General features: G+C 44.4%; 1 protein-coding gene across 1 annotated transcript in view; it reads right to left on the bottom strand.

The window, feature by feature from the left end:
• Positions 1 to 7,049: 7,049 nt before the first annotated feature.
• Positions 7,050 to 19,762, bottom strand: part of SIRPB2 (signal regulatory protein beta 2) — a 30,060-nt gene continuing 17,347 nt past the window's right edge. The window contains exons 2-3 of the mRNA XM_077482795.1: positions 13,850 to 14,218; positions 7,050 to 7,329 (exon numbers count right to left, since the gene is read on the bottom strand). Coding sequence (XP_077338921.1) covers positions 7,172 to 7,329; positions 13,850 to 14,218 — 527 coding nt within the window. The 3' untranslated portion in view covers positions 7,050 to 7,171. The remainder of the gene's footprint in view (positions 7,330 to 13,849; positions 14,219 to 19,762) is intronic.

Here is a 19,762-nt window from a genome sequence, read left to right as displayed (position 1 = left end):
TGTTCAGACAATCCATTCATTTTTGTCAATTCAGTAGGAAACAGGAGGGACTATTTCATTTTTTCTTTGGGGCATTTCTAAGTAATCTCCTGGTTTTCAGCAAGTACAAAATACTTCTGCGGAACCCGTTTGCTCAGCTGGGGCCAGACACAGGTGGCAAAATCAATTTATTTTAAATGAATATGAATAAATCTTTTCAATTCTTTTTATCATATGCGTCATGTTTCTGGCAGCTTGTTGGCGCAACCATCTTGTTGGTTGGCACCGAGGTCATCAGCCCAGCTTGTAATAAGGGGCATGCAAAGCTTGTTCAAAAAAAGTCATTAGCAGGTAGCAGTTGGGGAGAGAGAGGTGGGGGTGAGTGGAGAGGACTGAGAATATTTATGTCTGGTTTTCCTATCATTGTTCTATAGACATTCACACTGCCCCCTAATTGTTCCATATTAGTGTATACAGGTTTTTCTATTTCTATGTTGCATGCTTCTGATGGCTGGTTGGCACTGCCATCTTGTTGGTTGGCACTGAGGTCATCAGACCAGCCTGTAACTGACATATTTTCTTAAAGGAGCCTCCACCTGGTTTTGAAATTCAGCCAGTAGGCTTAGTATAGAAATCTAATAAACAAGGACGTGGCTCCTTTAAAAAAAACATGTTTACGTTCTTACAGTCCTATGCCTTAAAGCGGAGCTCCTCACACATTTTGTACTCCTCCCCATCCAGCACTAAACTGTACACTTGTAATGAATTGGCATATATATATAATATACAATTTTGACGGGGGTAATATGATGGGGGCAATTTTGGGTGTGCCAATATGATGGGGCGATTTTGATGGTGGCAATATAATGGGGCAATTTTGATGAGGGCAATATTGATGGGGCATATGATGGGGACAATATTGATGGTGGCAATACTGACGGGGCAATTTTGATGGTGGCAATATTGATGGTGCAATTTTAATGGTCGTAATATAATGGGGGCGATGTTGATGAGGGCAATATGATGGGGAAATATTGATGGTTGCAATATGATGAGGGCAATATTATGGGGAGATTTTGATTGTGCCAATATGATGGGAGCACTTTTGATGGTGGCAATATGATGGGGCAACATTGATGGGGCAATTTTGATGGGGGCAATATTGATGGTGGCAATATGATGGGGCAATTTTGATGGGGGCAATATTGATGAGGCAATTTTAATGGTGGCAATATTGATGGGGGCACTTTTGATGGTGGTAATATGATGGGGCAATATGATGGGGCAAATTTGATGTTGCAATATGATAGGAGCAATTTTGATTGTGTAAATATGATGGGGGCAATTTTGATGGTGGCAAATGATGGGCACAACTTTGATGGTGGCAATGTGATAGGGCAATATTGATGGGGCAATATGATGTGACAAGTTTGATGGTGGCAATATGATGGGACAATTTTGATTGTGAAAATATGATGGGGCAATTGTGACGGTGGCAAATAAATGGGGGCAACTTTGATGAGGGCCCCCATCCCAAAAAAAAGGGGGAAGGTCCGTGGCCTTTTCTTATGTAAGCTAAGAAAAAAGGAAAACCAGAGGATTGCACAGACCCTGGGGGAAGGAGGAGAAGAATGGGCAAGTTAGGCTAGAGAGAAGGTAGAGAAAAGGAGACATGTGGGGTGTAGGAGTGGCAGAGGGAATGGAAGGGGTCCTTAGAAAGGGCCCTAACCAATAGGTTACAGGTCGTCCAGGGTGGAAGGGGTATGGTTCCACCCTTAAGGTGGTAAGAGAGAGTCATCAAAGTCTGGAGGTATGTAGTGGGCAATCCAGGGCCTCCAAAGCCTTTCAAAGGAGGACACTTTATCTAGTAAGAGTGCTTCAGTTTTGGCATTAATCATTGTTTGAATGACTCTATGTCTCAACTCAAGGAAGCATAGAGAGTAGGATTATAAGCATTCATTTTTAATTAATTATTATAAAGTATCACCACCTTCTGTGGAGGTGTAACAGATATAACAGTTAATACAAAGTGTACGATGTTGCAAACAATAGTACATAGATGAGCAATAACAAGAAACAATAGGAGAGATGGTCCTGCCCATACAAGCTTACAATCTAGAATAAAGATTCTTATAGTAGACCTTTTAGTATAGTAGACCTTTTAGTAACCAGTCTGTATAAACAGGTTCCTCACATTTCACAATATAGAGCAACATTATAGAAAAACTCTACCTCTTATTACAAAGTAGTCCTTGAGCTCAAGATTAGTGACTTGTGTCATCAGTCTGCTGCAGGCAAGAAGAACCCTTTCTCCCCTCCCCCAATGATCACACTGTAACTTTCAAGCAAGTCACAATGTGCAAAGCAACAACAGGGGGTGATATGTGTCAAACATTTGTAAACACAGCCAAGACCTGCACAGGATCTAGGATCTACATGAGTTCTGAGCCAGGGTCTCAGTTAAGGAGGTAGACGGTGAATTCATATGATGCCTGAACAAAGATGGCTTCATCCTCCTGGAGAAAAGATCAGAGGATGGCATTGTCAGAGGCAAGATTGTGATAAGCATTACCAAAAGAACCATGATGGATCAAAACTGATATGGTCTGGAAACAATTAGCTTACACCCATGTGTCCTCAAAGAGTTGAGCTGCGTTATTTCAATGCCATTGTTTTTAATTTTAGAGGCTTTTTAATGACTGGCCTTATACCACTAGAATGGCATAAGGCCAATGTGGTGCCAATATTAAAAAAAGGATCTATTTTTTTTTTTTACTACATACTGGTTACTTTAACTTCTTAAGAGTTTAATAAAAGACCACCAGGTTTTTTTTGCTAGAAAACAATATTTCAAACAATAGTCAGTATGGATTCAAGAAAGATCAAAGTTGTCAAAAATCTGATTTTTTTAAAAATTGCAGCTATGCAGTGGAATAACTTCCGCACAGGACATCTCCAACTTACAAGCCAACCTCAATGCACTGTTTAATAATTCAATTGGGTAACTATGTGTCAAATTAAGTTTAATGTGTGGACTTTTGGGAACTAAAAATATGCACATATCATATATAGTAGGGCAAAAATGGGCATGCTTCTACTTGTGCTGAATATTTGGCTTGTCTTAAAGAGATGTGGTTACACTTAGTCAGAGTTGACTTACATAGTAAAGATATAGAATGAGACAGTGTTGGTTAGGAAATGTTCAGCACAGTATCTGCGGAGGTACATTGGAATGTCCAGGGCTCAACCTTAGATGTTGGAGGACCTGTTTAGGGGTTAGTATTAGGTGACTTACTTTGTACTGAACTCTGCTTCATTTTATACTGACCCCTGAAATGTTACTGCCCTCTGAATTATTTGTCAATTACTACTAACCCCTGAACTCTACTACACTTTACTGACCTCTGAACTCTGTCATTTAATACTGACCTTTGAACTCTGAGTCACTTGCTACTGACCCCTGAACTCAATTTAAATTTCTACTGACCCCTGAACTCTGAGTTATTTACCACTGATCCCTCAACTCTATGTCACTTACTACTGACCTCTAAACTCTGAGTCACGTATTACTGATCCTCAACTCTATGCCACTTATGTCACTTACTGCTCATGCCTGAACTGAGTAATTTACTACTGACCCCTGAACTCTGCATCGCTTTCTACTGACCCCTGAACTCTGATTTATTTACCACTGACCCCTCAACTCTATGTCCCTTACTACTGAACTCTAAACTCTGAGTTACTTATTACTGATCCCGAACTCCATGTCACTTACTATTCATGCTTGAACTTTGAGTCACTTACTACTAACCCCTGAACTCTGTATCACTTACTACTGACCCCTGAACTCTGTATCACTTACTACTGACCCCTGAACTCTGCATCACTTACTACTGACCCCCGAACTCTGCATCACTTACTACTGACCCCTTAAAAGAGAGGTATTTTTTTTGTTTATACTTACCTAGGTAGATGCTGCATCTGTCCCCCGGTGCCTCTACACTGAGAACTGAGCAAACGAACACCATCAATCTCTCATTTCTGACAGCTCCCCAAGTAGAGAGCTTGTGACTGTCAGTCCCAGCTCTCTGCTCTGCCCCCCTCCTCGCTCATTGGAGCGCTGGGCTGTGGAGGAGGCAGGTGCGCTGAGAGGATGAGCCGGGTGTCGGTCCATGCACCTAATGGATCCAGATTCCATTGTTGTGATGGCGCCTGAGCCTGGACCAACTTCTGTGATGTCAGCAGAGAGCGGGCTGAAAAATGGGTCACAGGAGTGCAAAATAAACTGCACTCCTGTTATCCACAGGTGAAGTACAGCCAAACAATCTTTGGCTGTACTTCTCCTTTAACTCTGTATTATTTACCACTGACCCCTCAACTCTGAGTCACTTACTACTGACCCCTTAAAGAGGAAGAAAACTTCCCTCTAATATTTGTACCTATAGGTATTGTAAATATCTCATAAACTTGCATAGTTTAGGAGATATTTATTGTATACTGTGCCGATGACGTCATTGGCGCATGCACTCAGAAGGAACAGCCGTTTCTTCAGAGCCTTGTGCCGTGATTGGTGACTCCCACCCGCATTCGCGGGAGTGATGTCATGCGTCTCCAGCCAGTCACACAGCCGGAGTCTGCGGACTCGGAAATAAGACAGGCAAAGATGGATGTGGTCTCCAGCGGGGACAACGAGGGCTTCGTTTTCAGGTAAGTTTCACATAATGTGCTAGTACGCACATTATGCCTTTTACTTTGCAAGTCACAAAAAAAAGAGGCAGTGTTTACATCCTCTTTAACTCTGCATCACTTACTACTGACCCCTGAACTCCTCATCACTTATCCTACTGACCCCTGAACTCTGCATCACTTACTACTGACCCCTGAACTCTGCGTCACTTACTACTGACCCCTGAACTCAGCGTCACTTACTACTGACCCCTGAACTCTGCGTCACTTACTGCTGACCCCTGAACTCTGCATCACTTACTGCTGACCCCTGAACTCTGCATCACTTACTACTGACCCCTGAACTCTGCATCACTTACTACTGACCCCTGAACTCTGTGTCACTTACTACTGACCTCTGATTTTGCATCACTTACCACTGACCTCTGATTTTTGCATCACTTACTACTGACCTTTGCATCACTTCTGACCTCTTACTCTTTCTGACCTTGCTTTCTAAAGAGTTTAGGGGTCAAAAGTAAGTGGATGCAAAGTTCAGAGGTCAGTATTGACACACAGTGCAGCAGTAAGTGACCCTCTGTTTCACAGTACGAACAGCCCTCCTCTGCGCTGCTTACCTTAGTTTTCCTTCTCCCTGGACTCTTCACAGTACTCAGGTCACTGCAGCTCTGGCTCTTCTCCCCTTCCCCTATTCCGTGGTCCAATAGGTGGGGCTAAATTACAGCTAATCATAGCCCTACCTACAGAACCAGGAGGAAGAGAAACTGGAGCTGCAGAACCCTGAGTACTGTCAAGAGTTTTCCCATGCCTTGGGACCTGTGTGTACCACACACTTTGCACACTTGGATGATATGTCACTTATTTATAGGTCAGTGTTTCTCAACCTTTTTTTTTCCTGACAAGGTACTCTTTAGAATTGCGCACAATCCCAGGCACACCAATCTGAGGTCTCATTCACACCAGGAAGTGTGTCTGAGCATGCACACTTTCTTTGCACATTCCCACGTGTCATGCTTTTTAATGGACTGCTTTATGCTCTTGAAATATAAGATGCTGGCATGATTTTTTTCAGTTGCTCTGCATTAAAATGCATGACACTGCGGTACCATGTGTTTTAGCATGTGCCAACTTACGCACATTTGCTAGATGGCATGGGGGTGACATTATGAATGAATGGCACCTGCGTGCATCTGCAAAAGGCAACACATTTGCAGTGCAGGAAAATGTGAGATTTCACATGTGTTACAACAATGAACCCGGTGTGAGCAGGCCCTAAAATGTAGTTTGTAAGGCAGAGTATGTGGTCTGTAGGGATCTATTGTTGTGGGGGGGGGGGGTGTAGTGGTGCTGTGGTGGGTCTACTGTTGCTGGAGGGGGTAATTTGTTGCTGAGAGGGAACTAATATTGAGGGAAGGGGGTCTGTTGATGCTGGCTGCTGGTAGATCTGTTGGTGCTTGTGGGAGTTAATTGTTGCTGGGGGGGGGGGGGGGCTGATTTCGAGGGACTGTCCCTGATTTGAAACAAAGTCCCTCTGTCTCTCTTTGCTCCTCATTTGTCCCTCATGTTGGTCTGATCTATATAGATGTATGTAAAATGCACTTTTTATCTTTCAAAAGGTGTTTCCCAGAGCTAAACCTTTCATCCAGTTTCTAAATTGCTACATTTGTAAATTTCAAAGGCCAATATAAAGGAATAGTAGTGGTAAAAAGAAGCTCTTGTGGGTTTAACTAATCATTTTGTTTGTATAATTCTCCTTTGAAGGGGGTGTGACAGGAGGTGTTTCCTATGCCGACATACTTTTACTAATAGATGTGCCTTGTTACCATCTCAAAAAGTTGGGAGTTATGGGGGTAGTTGTTTGTGGCAGCTCTATTGTTACTGGGGGGGGGGGGTATTTTTGATGTGGAGAGGTCTATAGGTCTATTGTTGTTGGCAGCAGGGGATCTATTTTATTGCTTTTCTTGTTTTCAGTGTCAAATTACATACAAATTACTTGGTTCTATATTTCTTAAAAGGGGTGGTGCTGAGAGGTGGGTAGGGGGTGGAACCAAGGGGTGGTGCTTGAAGGTGGGTAGGGGGCAGAGACAAGGGGTGATTTGGAAGGGGGCGTGCTTGAACCTATTCCCTGAGAAAAAAGCCCTGGTTAACAGTAATCAAACCCTGTACAGTCTGATCTGAGAGCAATCCTGTGCTAACTGCCATAGGCAGGAGAGAGAGAGAGAGCACAGCCCGCACCTCCTCTCTGCTTTCTCCTCCTCAATGCTGTTATCTGTACTTTTGCAAAACAGAAAGCTATGCAGGCCAACTGACCTGTCCTTAGCAATGACGTCATTGGTTGATTATTCTAGCAAGCACACGTTATTACATAAAGAACATAACATATAGGCATTTAAGAAATGTAATTTATTCATAAGCAAAATATATAACTATAATGTAAAAAAAAAACCTGGATCAGTTACATTCATACATACATTATTTATCACGTAGGCTCTTAACATGAAAGCATTTATTTGGTTCTAGGTCCACTTTCACAAATTTTCTTTAATGTGAGGCCCAGCAGGACAATGAGGATGATGAGACAGATGATGCGAAAGGATTCCATCACAACAAACACAACATGACAGTCTTCATACATTTGCGGTGTGGTTGTGTTACACACTTGATCTATGGAATAGAAAAGGATAGTCATGAAATACAGGTGAACACTTATTTGAGATGTTTATTGGAGATTTGTAGTCTGATGGAAGCAAGTTTTGAATGAAATAGAATCAACTGAATCAAACCAGGGTTTCCCACACTATTGCCTTCTGCTGTGCCACATGGACTGCAGTGTCCACACATCATAAACTCAAACTCCTTCATTTCCTCCTTTGAGTTATTGTCATGAACGTCCTCCATTACCATACAAAGTTGGCCAATGTTTCACCTTCTGATTTTCTATATCACTAAAGTCCACCCAAAAGTGATATTTGAGTTGTAGACAGAGGCTGGTGAGCTGAGTAAGCCCCTAGCTTCTTATACGTCTTGAATACTCCCAACAGTGAGATCTGACTGTCATGAAAGCCAATTGTTCCTGTCCATCTGGGAGATTTAAATGTTATGTCCACCTTTTTGTGTGACCCAGGCTTCTCCCGGTACATTCTCCATAATATTATGTAAAAGGAGGAGCTGGGGCACACAAATAAAGAACCCAGCAGAGAGAGTGGGACCCTTCATAGTAAACACAGAAAGCATGCATACCCACAAAGCTCTCACCAAGGAAGTCCCTAAGATATAGATGAAATTGTCAGGTGGTATAACTCCCCAGAATCTACCAAAAACAAAACAATCTTGTCTATTTCCTGGTACAAATTCACAGCCAAGGTGAAGGTATTCATGCTCATGTTTCTTTAAGTGATTGCAGAAACTTCCATTCAACAGGTGTGTCAAAGGGGTTGATGTTGTTCTTTGAGTTGAGGCGCAGAACAGAGAACAGAGAACCCAAATCACCAAGTGGCTCCTGCAGTGGTAGCGCAATACGTAAGTATTGTCATTGATCAAATAAAACTCAAATATCAGTTTTTTTTATGACTGGCTACAAATTAAAGTGCAGTGTTTTTATACTAATAGGTGAATGACAAGACTGCAGAAGGTTTGTTGTGTAAACCATTGTATCTCAAACTCTGGTCTGGTCTCTCTCCCAAAGTGTCCAACACACCACAGGTCAGGGGTGTTGCTAGGTGGCAAAAAGACCAGGGGCTTCAGCCTGAAGTCGAAAAACCGGGGGGGGGGGGGGCAGCTTATTTTTTGGCCTGGGTGGTGGGTATGTGTGACTTACTGAATAAACCCACCTGCCTGAAACTGACCATTACACTGACCTGCCTGACCTACATACACTGACCTGGCTGACCTGCATACACTGACCACTGACCTGCCTGACCTACATACACTTGCCACTGACCTGCCTGACCTACATACACTGACCACTGACCTGCCTGACCTACACACACTGACCTGCCTGACCTACACACTGACCTGCCTGACCTACACACACTGACCTGCCTGACCTACATACACTGACCTGTCTGACCTACATACACTGACCTTTCTGACCTACATACACTGACCACTGACCTACATACACTGACCACTGACCTGCCTGACCTACATACACTGACCAGCCCGACCTACATACACTGACCACTGACATGCCTGACCTACATCCACTGACCTACATACACTGACCATTGACCTGCCTGACCTACATACACTGACCACTGACCTACATACACTGATCACTGACCTGCCTGACCTACACACACTGACACTGACATACACTCTGTGTCTGACCTACCTACCAGGCAGTCAGTCACTGGGGAGAGGAGAGGAGAGCCGAGCCACCCTCCCGAGCGGAGATGTAGCGTTCCCGCTTTCTGGAGCCTGCAGGCTAAGATGGACGTCACGTCACACTTCCCGCTCCAGAAGACGGGACCAGCGGCACTCGGCCACTTTCAACCACTTTTGCCCGCTTTCGGCCGCTATGGATAATTTTGGCTGCCTGGGACCGATCTGTTAGCAAGTGCGGCCGACATTGGCCGACACTCAGGGCTAACAATGGAATGCAGCATTCCATAGACTCTGGGCTTTTCAGGGTCACATTTGGGGCTTCAGCCACCCCTAGCCAGCCCCTCCCGATGCCCCTGCCACAGGTTGAGAGACACGGTTTTCAATTGTCATTCTGCCCTCTCTAAAGTGCTACAAGAAAGGTTATTGCTCCTCTGTTACCCAGGGTTCACACTATTGCGATTCGGGAACCAGGGTGATTCCAGTGCCAGTTCCCACAGTGCATCTCCCCTGCAGGCAGTTCACACTACCCTCTGTGAGCAGCTGTGGGTGTCAATACAAAGTTAAGTTAAAGTTACTGAAAAAGCTCAGGCGTGAATGCAGGGTTAGGAAACCTGTTTAACCACTTGCCGCCCGCCCTATTACAAAATGACGGTGGCAAAGTGGTTTCAAAATCCTGACCGGACGTCATATGACCGCGGCGATCGTTGTTGCGGGGTGTCATCTGACACCCCGCAACTACGATCTCGGTAAAGAGTCTCCGACTCTATTTGTGGGAAAAAAATGATAAAAATTTCATTTGGGTACAGTGTAGCATGACCGCGCAATGGTCACTCAAAGTGCGACAGAGCTGAAAGCTCAAAATTGGTCTGGGCAGGAAGGTGTTTAAGTGCCCTGTATTGAAGTGGTTAATACATCTCAGTTTCCACTCCAAGTAGCAGCTCAGGGGCGTCAGCGGTAAAGTGCTGATATTTTTAGTGGCGCTTTACCGTCATTTGTAGGACCCTTTTTGGCTGCTAGCAAGGCACTTTTAACCACCCCCCCGCTAATAGCCGAAAAAGGGTTACAAGCGGCGCTGCGCTTTGCCAGCATTTTGCTCCTATAGCGCCTCAAAGATGCAGCTTGCCGCCTTTTTTTGGTGTCCTGCCAGCGCACTGCTCCAGTGTGGAAGCACTCGTGCTTTCACACTGGAATGAACACTGGCCCTATGGCGACCCCTACTGGGCGATCTACTGGCCTGGAGGACAAGCACTGGTCCATGTCCAAGAATCTACAGCCATCCAGACTAGGATCTAGGCTCTTTACAGGCGCTATGCAGGTGCTGTTCTGTAAAGCGCCTCAGTGTGAAAGTAGCCTAAATGAAATTTTAAGAAATTAGTTGACTCAAAGATGGTAAGATCAAATGCTTTGGCAAAGATTTTTTTTAAAACATTCTGTATGAACGCACAAAAAAAATGTTATTGGTGTATTGGTGTAATTAAATACGATTTACGTCTGTCACTCTACTATTCAGACATGGTTTATGGTCTTTTTGGTCACTTTTTATAATAATTATTTTTTTTGGTATTTTCACTTATATAAATTTTTTGGGGGTTTACAGTTAATTATATGCACATTGCACTTTACAGAAAGTGCGGTATCTATTTTGTGTATGCACTTGTTCACTTTATGGTCAATATTGATTTTATTTATATTTTGCCTGGTGTACATACACTTGCACATATGACACATATTAATTATTTTTGAACAGCGCCAATTCCCCTTTTTATAGATTTATTTACTAAAAAGGCTTTATAACATTAGCTTGTATTCAAAATCAAAAATGCAAAGGTAATATACTCCAGTTTTCCAGTCTTTAGATGAGATGGATGCATTAGTTTTCTATTTTTAAATACTTTTTCCTTCTTTTTTTCTACTTGGTAATAATTTAAGTAACATAGTCCTGTTCCTGGGTAGATATGCTCTCACCTCCACTGTATCTCTAGAAGGAACCACAGTTGTCACCCAGGCTGAAGTTCAAACATGTCTGCCTTTGTTCATGTTTATTATATAGGGCATGCTGGGATTAGTAGATTGCAACTAAAGAGGTCAGTGAGGGCTTAATTTGCTGCAAAAATATGAAATTACATACCGTATATACTCGAGTATAGGTCGACTCGAATATAAGCCGAGGCCCCTAATTTACCACAAAAAAACTGGGAAAACGTATTGACTCGTGTATAAGCCGAGGGTGAGACATGCAGCAGCTACTGTTACAGCTTAAAAGAGTGGAAAAGAGGGTCAACAATGCCCATCTGCAGCTGTATACCTCCCTGTGTCCATCACTGTGTCCATCACTGTGTCCATCCCTGTGTCCATCCCTGTGTCCATCCCTGTGTCCATCCCTGTGACCATTCCTGTGTCCATCCCTGTGACCATCCATGTGACCATCCCTGTGTCCATTGCAGCCTACCTGTGTCCTGTGCATGCCTCCGTGTGCCAATCTGAAGCCTCTTTGTCCTTCTGCAGCCTCTGTGTCCTTCTGCAGCCTCTGTGTGCCATTTTGCACCGATCTGCATGTATAAAAAACATACGGCGGCCATGCCAGGATTCAAAAGCCGCACCTCTCCTCCTCGTCTGTGACAGACGGCGGCCATTCCACTGTTCAAAAGCCGCGCCTCCGTCTGTGATAGGCGGAACAATCAATTTCCCAGCAGTCAGTGTTCCGCCTATCACGGATATCCTCTCATCCTCGTTCGTAGTATGAGGATGAGCAGATGTCCGTGATAGGCGGTCCACTGACTGCTGGGAAATTGAGTGTTCCGCCTATCACAGACAGGGAGGCGCGGCTTTTGAAGAGTGGAATGGCCGCCGTCTGTCTGCACGACACGCTGATCGGGCAGGCAGACGGCGGTGACTCGAGTATAAGCCGAGGGGGGCACTTTCAGCCTAAAAAAAGGGGCTGCAAAATCTCGGCTTATACTCGAGTATATACGGTATATAGCCAGGATTTAGATTCATTTTAACCACGTGCTGCCAAATCTCATATCTGGTTCGCCATTTGGCTGCAGCTGCGTAACATCATCTTTTATATTTTACAAAAAATGGATTGTGTATTGTGCTTTTTTTGCATTAATGTGTAAAAAAGTGTATTTTTTCCCAAAAACTGCATTCGAAAAACCGCTGCACAAATACAGTGTGACATAAAAAATTGCAAAACCCACTCATTTATTTTCTAGGGCATCTGGGACCCACCGTGGATATGCGTCGCTACTTTGATGTTAAATACCATTTTTATGGCAGCAGATAGTTGCCATAACCCCGGTATTTTTATTTACAGCGGGCAGTCTGCTTAAAGATAAAAGTGGTCTCCTGAGCGGATTCACCGCAAGATCACTTTTATCGGCGATGGGAGAGGTGCCTCCCGCCATGTGCCAGTCATCTCCACCACTTACTGGAGCTGTCGGTAGCGGCGGAGACGATCCGGCCCTTTCCCCTGATAGGCAGGAAGTCGAGTGAGGGAATGATGGCCCCCACTAGACTCCATGCTATTGGATAACGAGCGATGTCAAACGTCACTACCGTCCAACGGCCTTAAAGGGTCAATTAAAAAAAAAAATACATTTACATTTTTTTTTTATTGCTTTTAAGTGTAAATGTAAGATCTGTGGTCTTTTTGACCCCAGATCTCACAATAAAGAGGTCCTGTCATGCTTTTTTTTTTACTATTACAAGGGATGTTTACATTGCTTGTAATAGGAATAAAAGTGATCAAAAAAAAAAAGTAGTAAGATAAATAAGAAAAAAAAAGTAAAGTGCCCCGTCCCTCCGCACTCGTGCACAGAAACGAACGCTTACGTAAGTCGCGCCCCCGTATGTAAGCGGTGTTCAAACCACACATGTGAGGTATCCCTGCGATCGTTAGAGAAAGAGCAATAATTCTTGCACTAGACCTCCTCTGTAACTCAAAACTGGTAACCTGAAGGCATTTTTAAATGTCGCCTATGGAGATTTTTAAGAGTCAAAGTTTGTCGCCATTCCAAGACCGGCGCAATTTTGAAGCATGACATGTTGGGTATCATTTTACTCAGCATAACATTACCTTTCACAATATAGAAAATTGGGCTAATTTCTTATATATATAATGTTTGGGGGATAATTTCCTAGCAAAAAAAAAGATTTTTCACATGTAAACAAAAAGTGCCAGAAAATGCCTGGTCATCAAGTGGTTAATGCAGTGTTTTGCCCCCAAAAAAATAAAAGCCAGCAGCTACACGTACTACAGCTGCTGGCTTTTAACAATAGGACACCTACCTGTCCTGGAGTCCAGCGATGTTGGCACCGCGGCTATTTACATCAGCTGTTGGGTGCTGCCGCTGCCATTGCAAGTAAGGGTACCCGGCAGTGTAGCCTTACGGCTTCATGCCGGGAATCCTACTGCGCATGCGCGAAGCCCCGCTCCTCTCGCCTACTCCTCTCTCTACCCTGCTCCTCTCTCCTACTGGCCCAGTGACAGGGGGAAGAGGAGGGAGCCCCGCGGTGATGTCATGGGCCATGGCCCGGACTCTCGGAAGTGGGAACAGGATATCTGTCTATCCTGTCATCGCCGAAAGGTGCCAATTGTGGCACCGGAGGGGGAGAGGAGACAAATAAGTGGAAGTTCCACTTTTGGGTGGAACACCGCTTTAAGGTCCAACTACGGCAAACTTTTTGAAGGTTGGGTTAGAACCTCTGTTGCATTTGCACTAACTACTAGTCATGTACTAACCATAATTTTAAGCATAAAAAAATAGAAAAAACCATTACATACAAAACCATATTATATTTCTTAAAACATAATGAATTGTCCATTTAAGTGCATTACTAAATAATAATGTGTTACCTGGTTGCAATTTTGGTATGACCTTTAATATGGTTCCAGTTCCATCTCCCTTCTGCCCATGAGCTGTCTGTATATGACAGCAGTATATTCCGGAGTCATTCTCGGTCAAGTTGAAGATAGTCATTGTGGAATACCTCTTGCAGCACAAAGGTCCTGAGTCAGTTGTTATGTTCCTAGGATCTACATCTGAATGACTAATTCTGCCATTGTAGCATGTCTGATCAGAAAGAAGCACACTGTGATTGCAGCCTCTAGTCCATCTTGCAGTATATGAAGGCGAATCATAGACAAAGGAACAATTGATGGTCACTGATTGTCCAGCTTTGGCTGTCATGAATTCCTGTTGTCTGATCACAATTGCCTTGCCCTCTATTGAAAATCAAAAGATAACAAATGTTAATACAGTCAGCACACAACCATATCACTTTCTATTACCAAATTGATTTGTGTTCTATTATATTTTTTATGCAGCTAAAGAAGTATCCCTGTTGGAGAAGTTCCCCATCCATCCCAATGACCAAGCAAGAAACAAGGAAATCTCCTTACTGCAGGGGTGTCCAAACTTTTTTTTCAAAGAGGGCCAGATTTGATGAAGTGAACATGCGTAAGAGCCGACAATTTTGCCTGACATTCTTTGAACCATTAAAATTAGTGTGTTCGTCCGAGACCAGCACACTGCCCAACAAGAATTCTCTTGCCTTTGTAGCTGTGTGTGGTGAAGAGATGAACTCAGGCATGTATAGCGATACCCTCACTTAAGAGGGCCGCAAGTTTGGTTTGGGTCCTGAGCATAGCTCCGCCAACCCCCCGGCAATCTGCACTACCCACTTTGGCACAGTTAGTATCTAGCAATACACATTAAATCACTTATACTCTAAATATGTGTGTGTGCGTGGGTGGATAACTCAAGCTCATAGACAATCCTTGAAAGTATATAACTGACTTTACTTATTGTTTTTATAAAAGGAATAACATGAATCAAACATTTGGATTGTAACACATAAACAGGTCCCTGCAGTAACCAGTGATAAAGATAAACAGAGTAGTCAGCATAATAAAGTATTTCTATGCAACTCTAGTGCTGCCCTTTTTCAGCTACTTCCCCGCATGGGTAAACTAATACCCAGCACTCTCTACCTATGCAGTCAGGCCTGACTGATCTAAATGGAAGTCCAGTAAAACAATATTCGCTAGCAATCTTTCGGTGGTGCACTTGAAGAACAACTTTGTAATCCAAACGAATAATAAAGATAAAGCATCTGTCTTTAAACAGCTCTCACCACTCGGACAAGTCCAAGTCCGGTTTCTCTGCCTTTTCGTCTAGGAACAGGAATCCACCGACCTCCCAGTCTTCAATCCTTCTGGTGTACTGCAGCAAAGATGAGAAAATGTCTCTCAGGTGCAACTAAGCTGGCAGAGAGCTCTTTGGAAAAGAGCACAAGGCCCAGGCTTCAGGCCTTGTGCTTTCAGCAGTTCAGCACAGACCTCCTCTTGCTAGGAGAGAGGGGGGGTGTCCAAAGAGAGCGAACTAGGCCTCTCCCCCTCCTTATATTTCCTCCCCCATAAGTCTCTGGGGCATAACTCAAAGCATCCTGGGAACCAGCGGGGTTCTGGGAACAGTAGTTTTATAGTTCTTAAAGAGACCCCGCTACACATGTTATTTGGAAACCCGTGCGTGGCCCTCTTCCGAAGAGTGCTCCCCTGGTTGCAGGTCCTCTGGTAGTGAGGGCGTCAGTGCTCTAGCTCCCTCCATAGCAGTCTGTCTCCCCCAGGGCAGACTGGTGTTACAGAGACACTAGACCTGATCACAAGGTAGGGCAAGGAAAGAGTTAAAAAGCATGCATGGGGCCCATTATGTACTCGACAGGACCTCATTCTGTTACTGGGAGTGAGGCAACAGAGAGTACTGGACTGGTGGTGAGGGCGCAGGCTCAGCACATCCCTCATAATGCAACCTACAAGTACAATGTGTAGCAACATGGGACATACCACCTGTCAAAGGAACTCTGCACATCAACAGTACAAACAGTAAAGCTCATCTCTAAGTCGCATTCACCGCCTGGTCCTGGGCATTGATGAGCGTGGTCCGTGTGAAGTATGCCTCTTCGTGCACGGGTGCAGTAGACCACGCCCACACACAATACAGTCTGTTAGTGTAATTTCCTTTACATATACCAGTAAGGATCTTCCTGACTGAACACAATCTTAAAGCGGAGTTCTGATTAAAAATAAAAAAATAAAAGTCAGCAGCTACAAATAATGCAGCTGCTGACTTTTAATAATCTGACACTTACCTGTCCCAGGGTCCAGCGATGCGGGGGAATGAAGCCCCGCTCATCTCCCACTCCTCTCTGCGGCGCCGGCATTGTAACTGTGGGCACCGGGCTGTATTTTCAGTGGCCAGGCAATCATCTGGGACCTGTGACGTGCCCCAGATTATTGCCGAGAGGGAAGGGGGAAAAGTGATCTCCCTTCTGGTGCCGCAGTGCAGTTGGAAGCTGGGACCCTCTAAAAAGATGGTATCCACCCCCCCCCAAAAAAAAATTACATGCTAAATGTGGCATGCCAGGGGGTCACCTCCCTTAAAGTAGAAGTTCCATTTTTGGGTGGTGCCTAAACAAAAAAAAAACGGAACTAATTCCCCATCCACACAGACACAGTCGATCTGGATTGCATTGACAGCGGGACTCTCCTACCGTCAGAAATACACCGATCAGCACTGCAACAGATTGGCTGTAAGCACTGATCGAACTGAAATTTTCCAGCAAGACTGTTCATAAGATCAATAGATCAACTTCTCAGGAATAGCTATAGATGGATTGAAATTTGGCCTGTTCCTGCTGAATTTCGCTCCATGTATGGCCATCTTAATGACACATGGCATAGTTGTTAATCTACAGGAGATTGTACAATTTGTTTATAATGTGGGTGGCCATCTATACAGATATTAGTTTCTTGGATCCTTCAACATTCTGGAATGCTTAAAGCTGTACTCCACACTGCATGAATAAAATGCTTGTTTTGTCTAGGGCCAGGGATTCTCCAAACATTCTAAACAAAGGGACAAATTACTGTTCTTCATACTTTATGCTAGGTGTAGTGAAAGTAGAAAATGCGCGTCAGTGTGAATAAAAAATGCCTTATGCTTGGTTGTTAGTGGGAGTAAGAAAATTGCATAGCGCCTATGTCCCATCTCTGGTATTAGTGGGAATAGTGTCCCATCTCTGGTGTCAGTTGGAGGAATAGTGTCCCATCCCTGGTGTCAGTTGGCGGAATAGTGCCCCATAGTTGGTGTCAGTAGGAGCAATGGTGGCTCATGATTGGTGTCAGTGGGAAGAATGGTGCCTCATTGTTGGTGTCAGTGCGAGGAATAGTACCCCATCATTGGTATCAGTGGGAGGAATAGTGCCTCATTGTTTGTGTCAGTGGGAGGAATGGTTCCTTATTGTTGATATCAGTTGGAGGAATAGTGCCTCATCATTGGTTTCAGTGGGAGGAATGGTGACTCATTGTTGATGTTTGTAGGAGAAATGTTGCCTCAACATTGGTGTCAGAGGGAATAATGGTACCCCATCATTGTTTTCAGTGGGAACAATAGTGCCCCATTGTAGGCACCCATAAAAGGAAAGGGGTGCAATTGTTGGTGTCGGCAGAAGGAATGGTACATCATCGTTGGTCTCAGTGGGAGGATAAGTGCCGCAAGGACAGGGTAAGGTAAAGGCAAGCAAAGGGACGCTGGTTAGAGACCAGTGAATTATGGGGACAAAAAGTTGACATACTTACGTTATACCCCACTACCACAGGCAACAGGTCCCCCAAAGATGGTCAACCAATCTAAGTTCTCCATGTCAGGAGCAGTCCTGCATTATATATTAGGCTGGTAAGGGCTCACCCACATACTAGGAATATTAAAAAGAATGTGGTGGTGATGGGGGTCACTGGCTGGCCAAAATCAGTAGCAGCCCTAGGTGTAGCATTCTTCAGTCACAAACTACCTATGTGTCTTTTTACTATTTTTGCATAACATTTAGGAAGATCTAGTTCCTCCCATTTTAAACCAGTTTTGAATGGCCCACCTGGTGTGCCATGGGATCAGGGCTGTCAGATGAGCCCAATCCCGGCACTGTGAGAAGCTCCGTCGGCTTCAAAAGTGGAAGTAAAGTGCAGAGGAGTGTGCTGTGCTCTCTGCTCATTAATAAACTGCGTGACAGTACCTCACCTATTGACATCATCCCCACAAAACTACTGAAAGAATGCTCCGACATCGTGGCTCCAACCATAACCCACCTCATAAACCGATCATTCCACGAAGGGATTGTTCCCAGCATCCTCAAACAAGGCATCGTCAAACCTCTACTCAAGAAACCAAACCTGGACCCTCAGGATCCAAACAACCGTAGGCCGATTACAAGCCTCAACACCATTTCTAAGATCATGGAGAAAGCTGTAGTACATCAGCTACAACTTCACCTGGATACTCACAAACTCCTGGACCCGCTGCAATCAGGCTTCCGCCCGGGTCATGGAACAGAAACAGCTCTCCTCAAGATTTGGGATGACGCCCTCGAAGCAGCAGATGACGGAGAGCCGTGTCTCCTCGTACTGCTAGACCTAAGTGCAGCGTTTGATACAGTAGATCACAATACTCTACTCGTCTGCCTCACAGAAGTAGCCGGAGTCCAAGACATAGATCTCCAATGGTTCGCGTCCTTCCTAGGAAATCGGTCACAGACAGTGAAACTAGGAAAATTCCTCTCCAAAACTCGGGCAGTCACCTGCGGAGTCCCTCAAGGCTCTCCGTTGTCACCCGTTCTCTTCAACATTTACATTCGCCCACTCCTTCAAATCATCAGATGCTCAGATCTCTGCTTCCACTTTTACGCTGACGACACGCAACTTTATTTCTGGATCAATGGAAAAAAAGATCACCAACAACAACTTGAAAACTGCCTCAAATCAATAGAGGACTGGATGACCACCAACTCCCTCCAGCTGAACCAATCAAAGACAGAGCTTCTTATCTTACACCAAAATCATAAGCCCGCAACCAAAACCTCCTGGTCTCCACCAACCATCTTTGGGCAGACTATCTCCCCAAAGACCAAAGCGAAGAGTCTCGGGGTTATTTTAGACGCACAAATGTCAATGGATGCGCAAATAGGATCTGTAGTCAGTCGATCTCGCCATCTGCTGCGAATGCTTCGCAGACTCATCCCTTTTATCCCAAAGAATGACAAAGCAGTGGTAGTTGGAACAATCATTAATTCACGACTGGACTACGCAAACTCGCTTTACATAGGATTACCACAATATCAACTTGCGCAATTACAACTGATCCAAAACACGGCGGCAAGGCTGATAACAGGAAAAAAACCCTGGGAATCCATTTCTCCTTCACTGAGGAGCCTACATTGACTAACCGTAAAAAATCGGATCACGTTCAAGACCCTTTGCCTCACCCACAAATGCGTGCATAGAGAAGCTCCGCAATACCTAATGGAGAAAATAAATCATTACACACCAAACCGCAGTCTTCGATCAGCCAACAAAAACCTCCTCCTCGTGCCCAAAGCCCGGTATAAATCCAAGGGTGATCGGAGATTCGCTGTCCAAGGGCCTCGGCTATGGAATGCTCTACCAATCAACATCCGCCTGGAAGAAAATCACCTGGCTTTTAGGAAAAAACTCAAGACCTTCCTCTTTTAGCAGATGATCAAAGCTCGCCACAGCGCCTAGAGGCGATTCAGTTCGCATTGTGCGCTATATAAGTATTTCATTCATTCATTCATTCACAGTGCAGTACCCAGCTGAATGAGGAAGCTGGAAAGGTAGAGTACTGTTCTACAAGCTAGATTCGTTTTAAAAGGGCTTTAATCATGTGTGTGTGTGTGTGTGCATGTGTGTGTGTCTGTA

The sequence above is a fragment of the Lithobates pipiens genome, unplaced genomic scaffold, assembly GCF_037356315.1.
Source record: "Lithobates pipiens isolate NorthernLeopardFrog02 unplaced genomic scaffold, aLitPip1_a1.2 Scaffold_1, whole genome shotgun sequence".
Classification (NCBI taxonomy): domain Eukaryota; kingdom Metazoa; phylum Chordata; class Amphibia; order Anura; family Ranidae; genus Lithobates; species Lithobates pipiens.
This window is presented reverse-complemented; position numbering and strand designations above follow the sequence as displayed.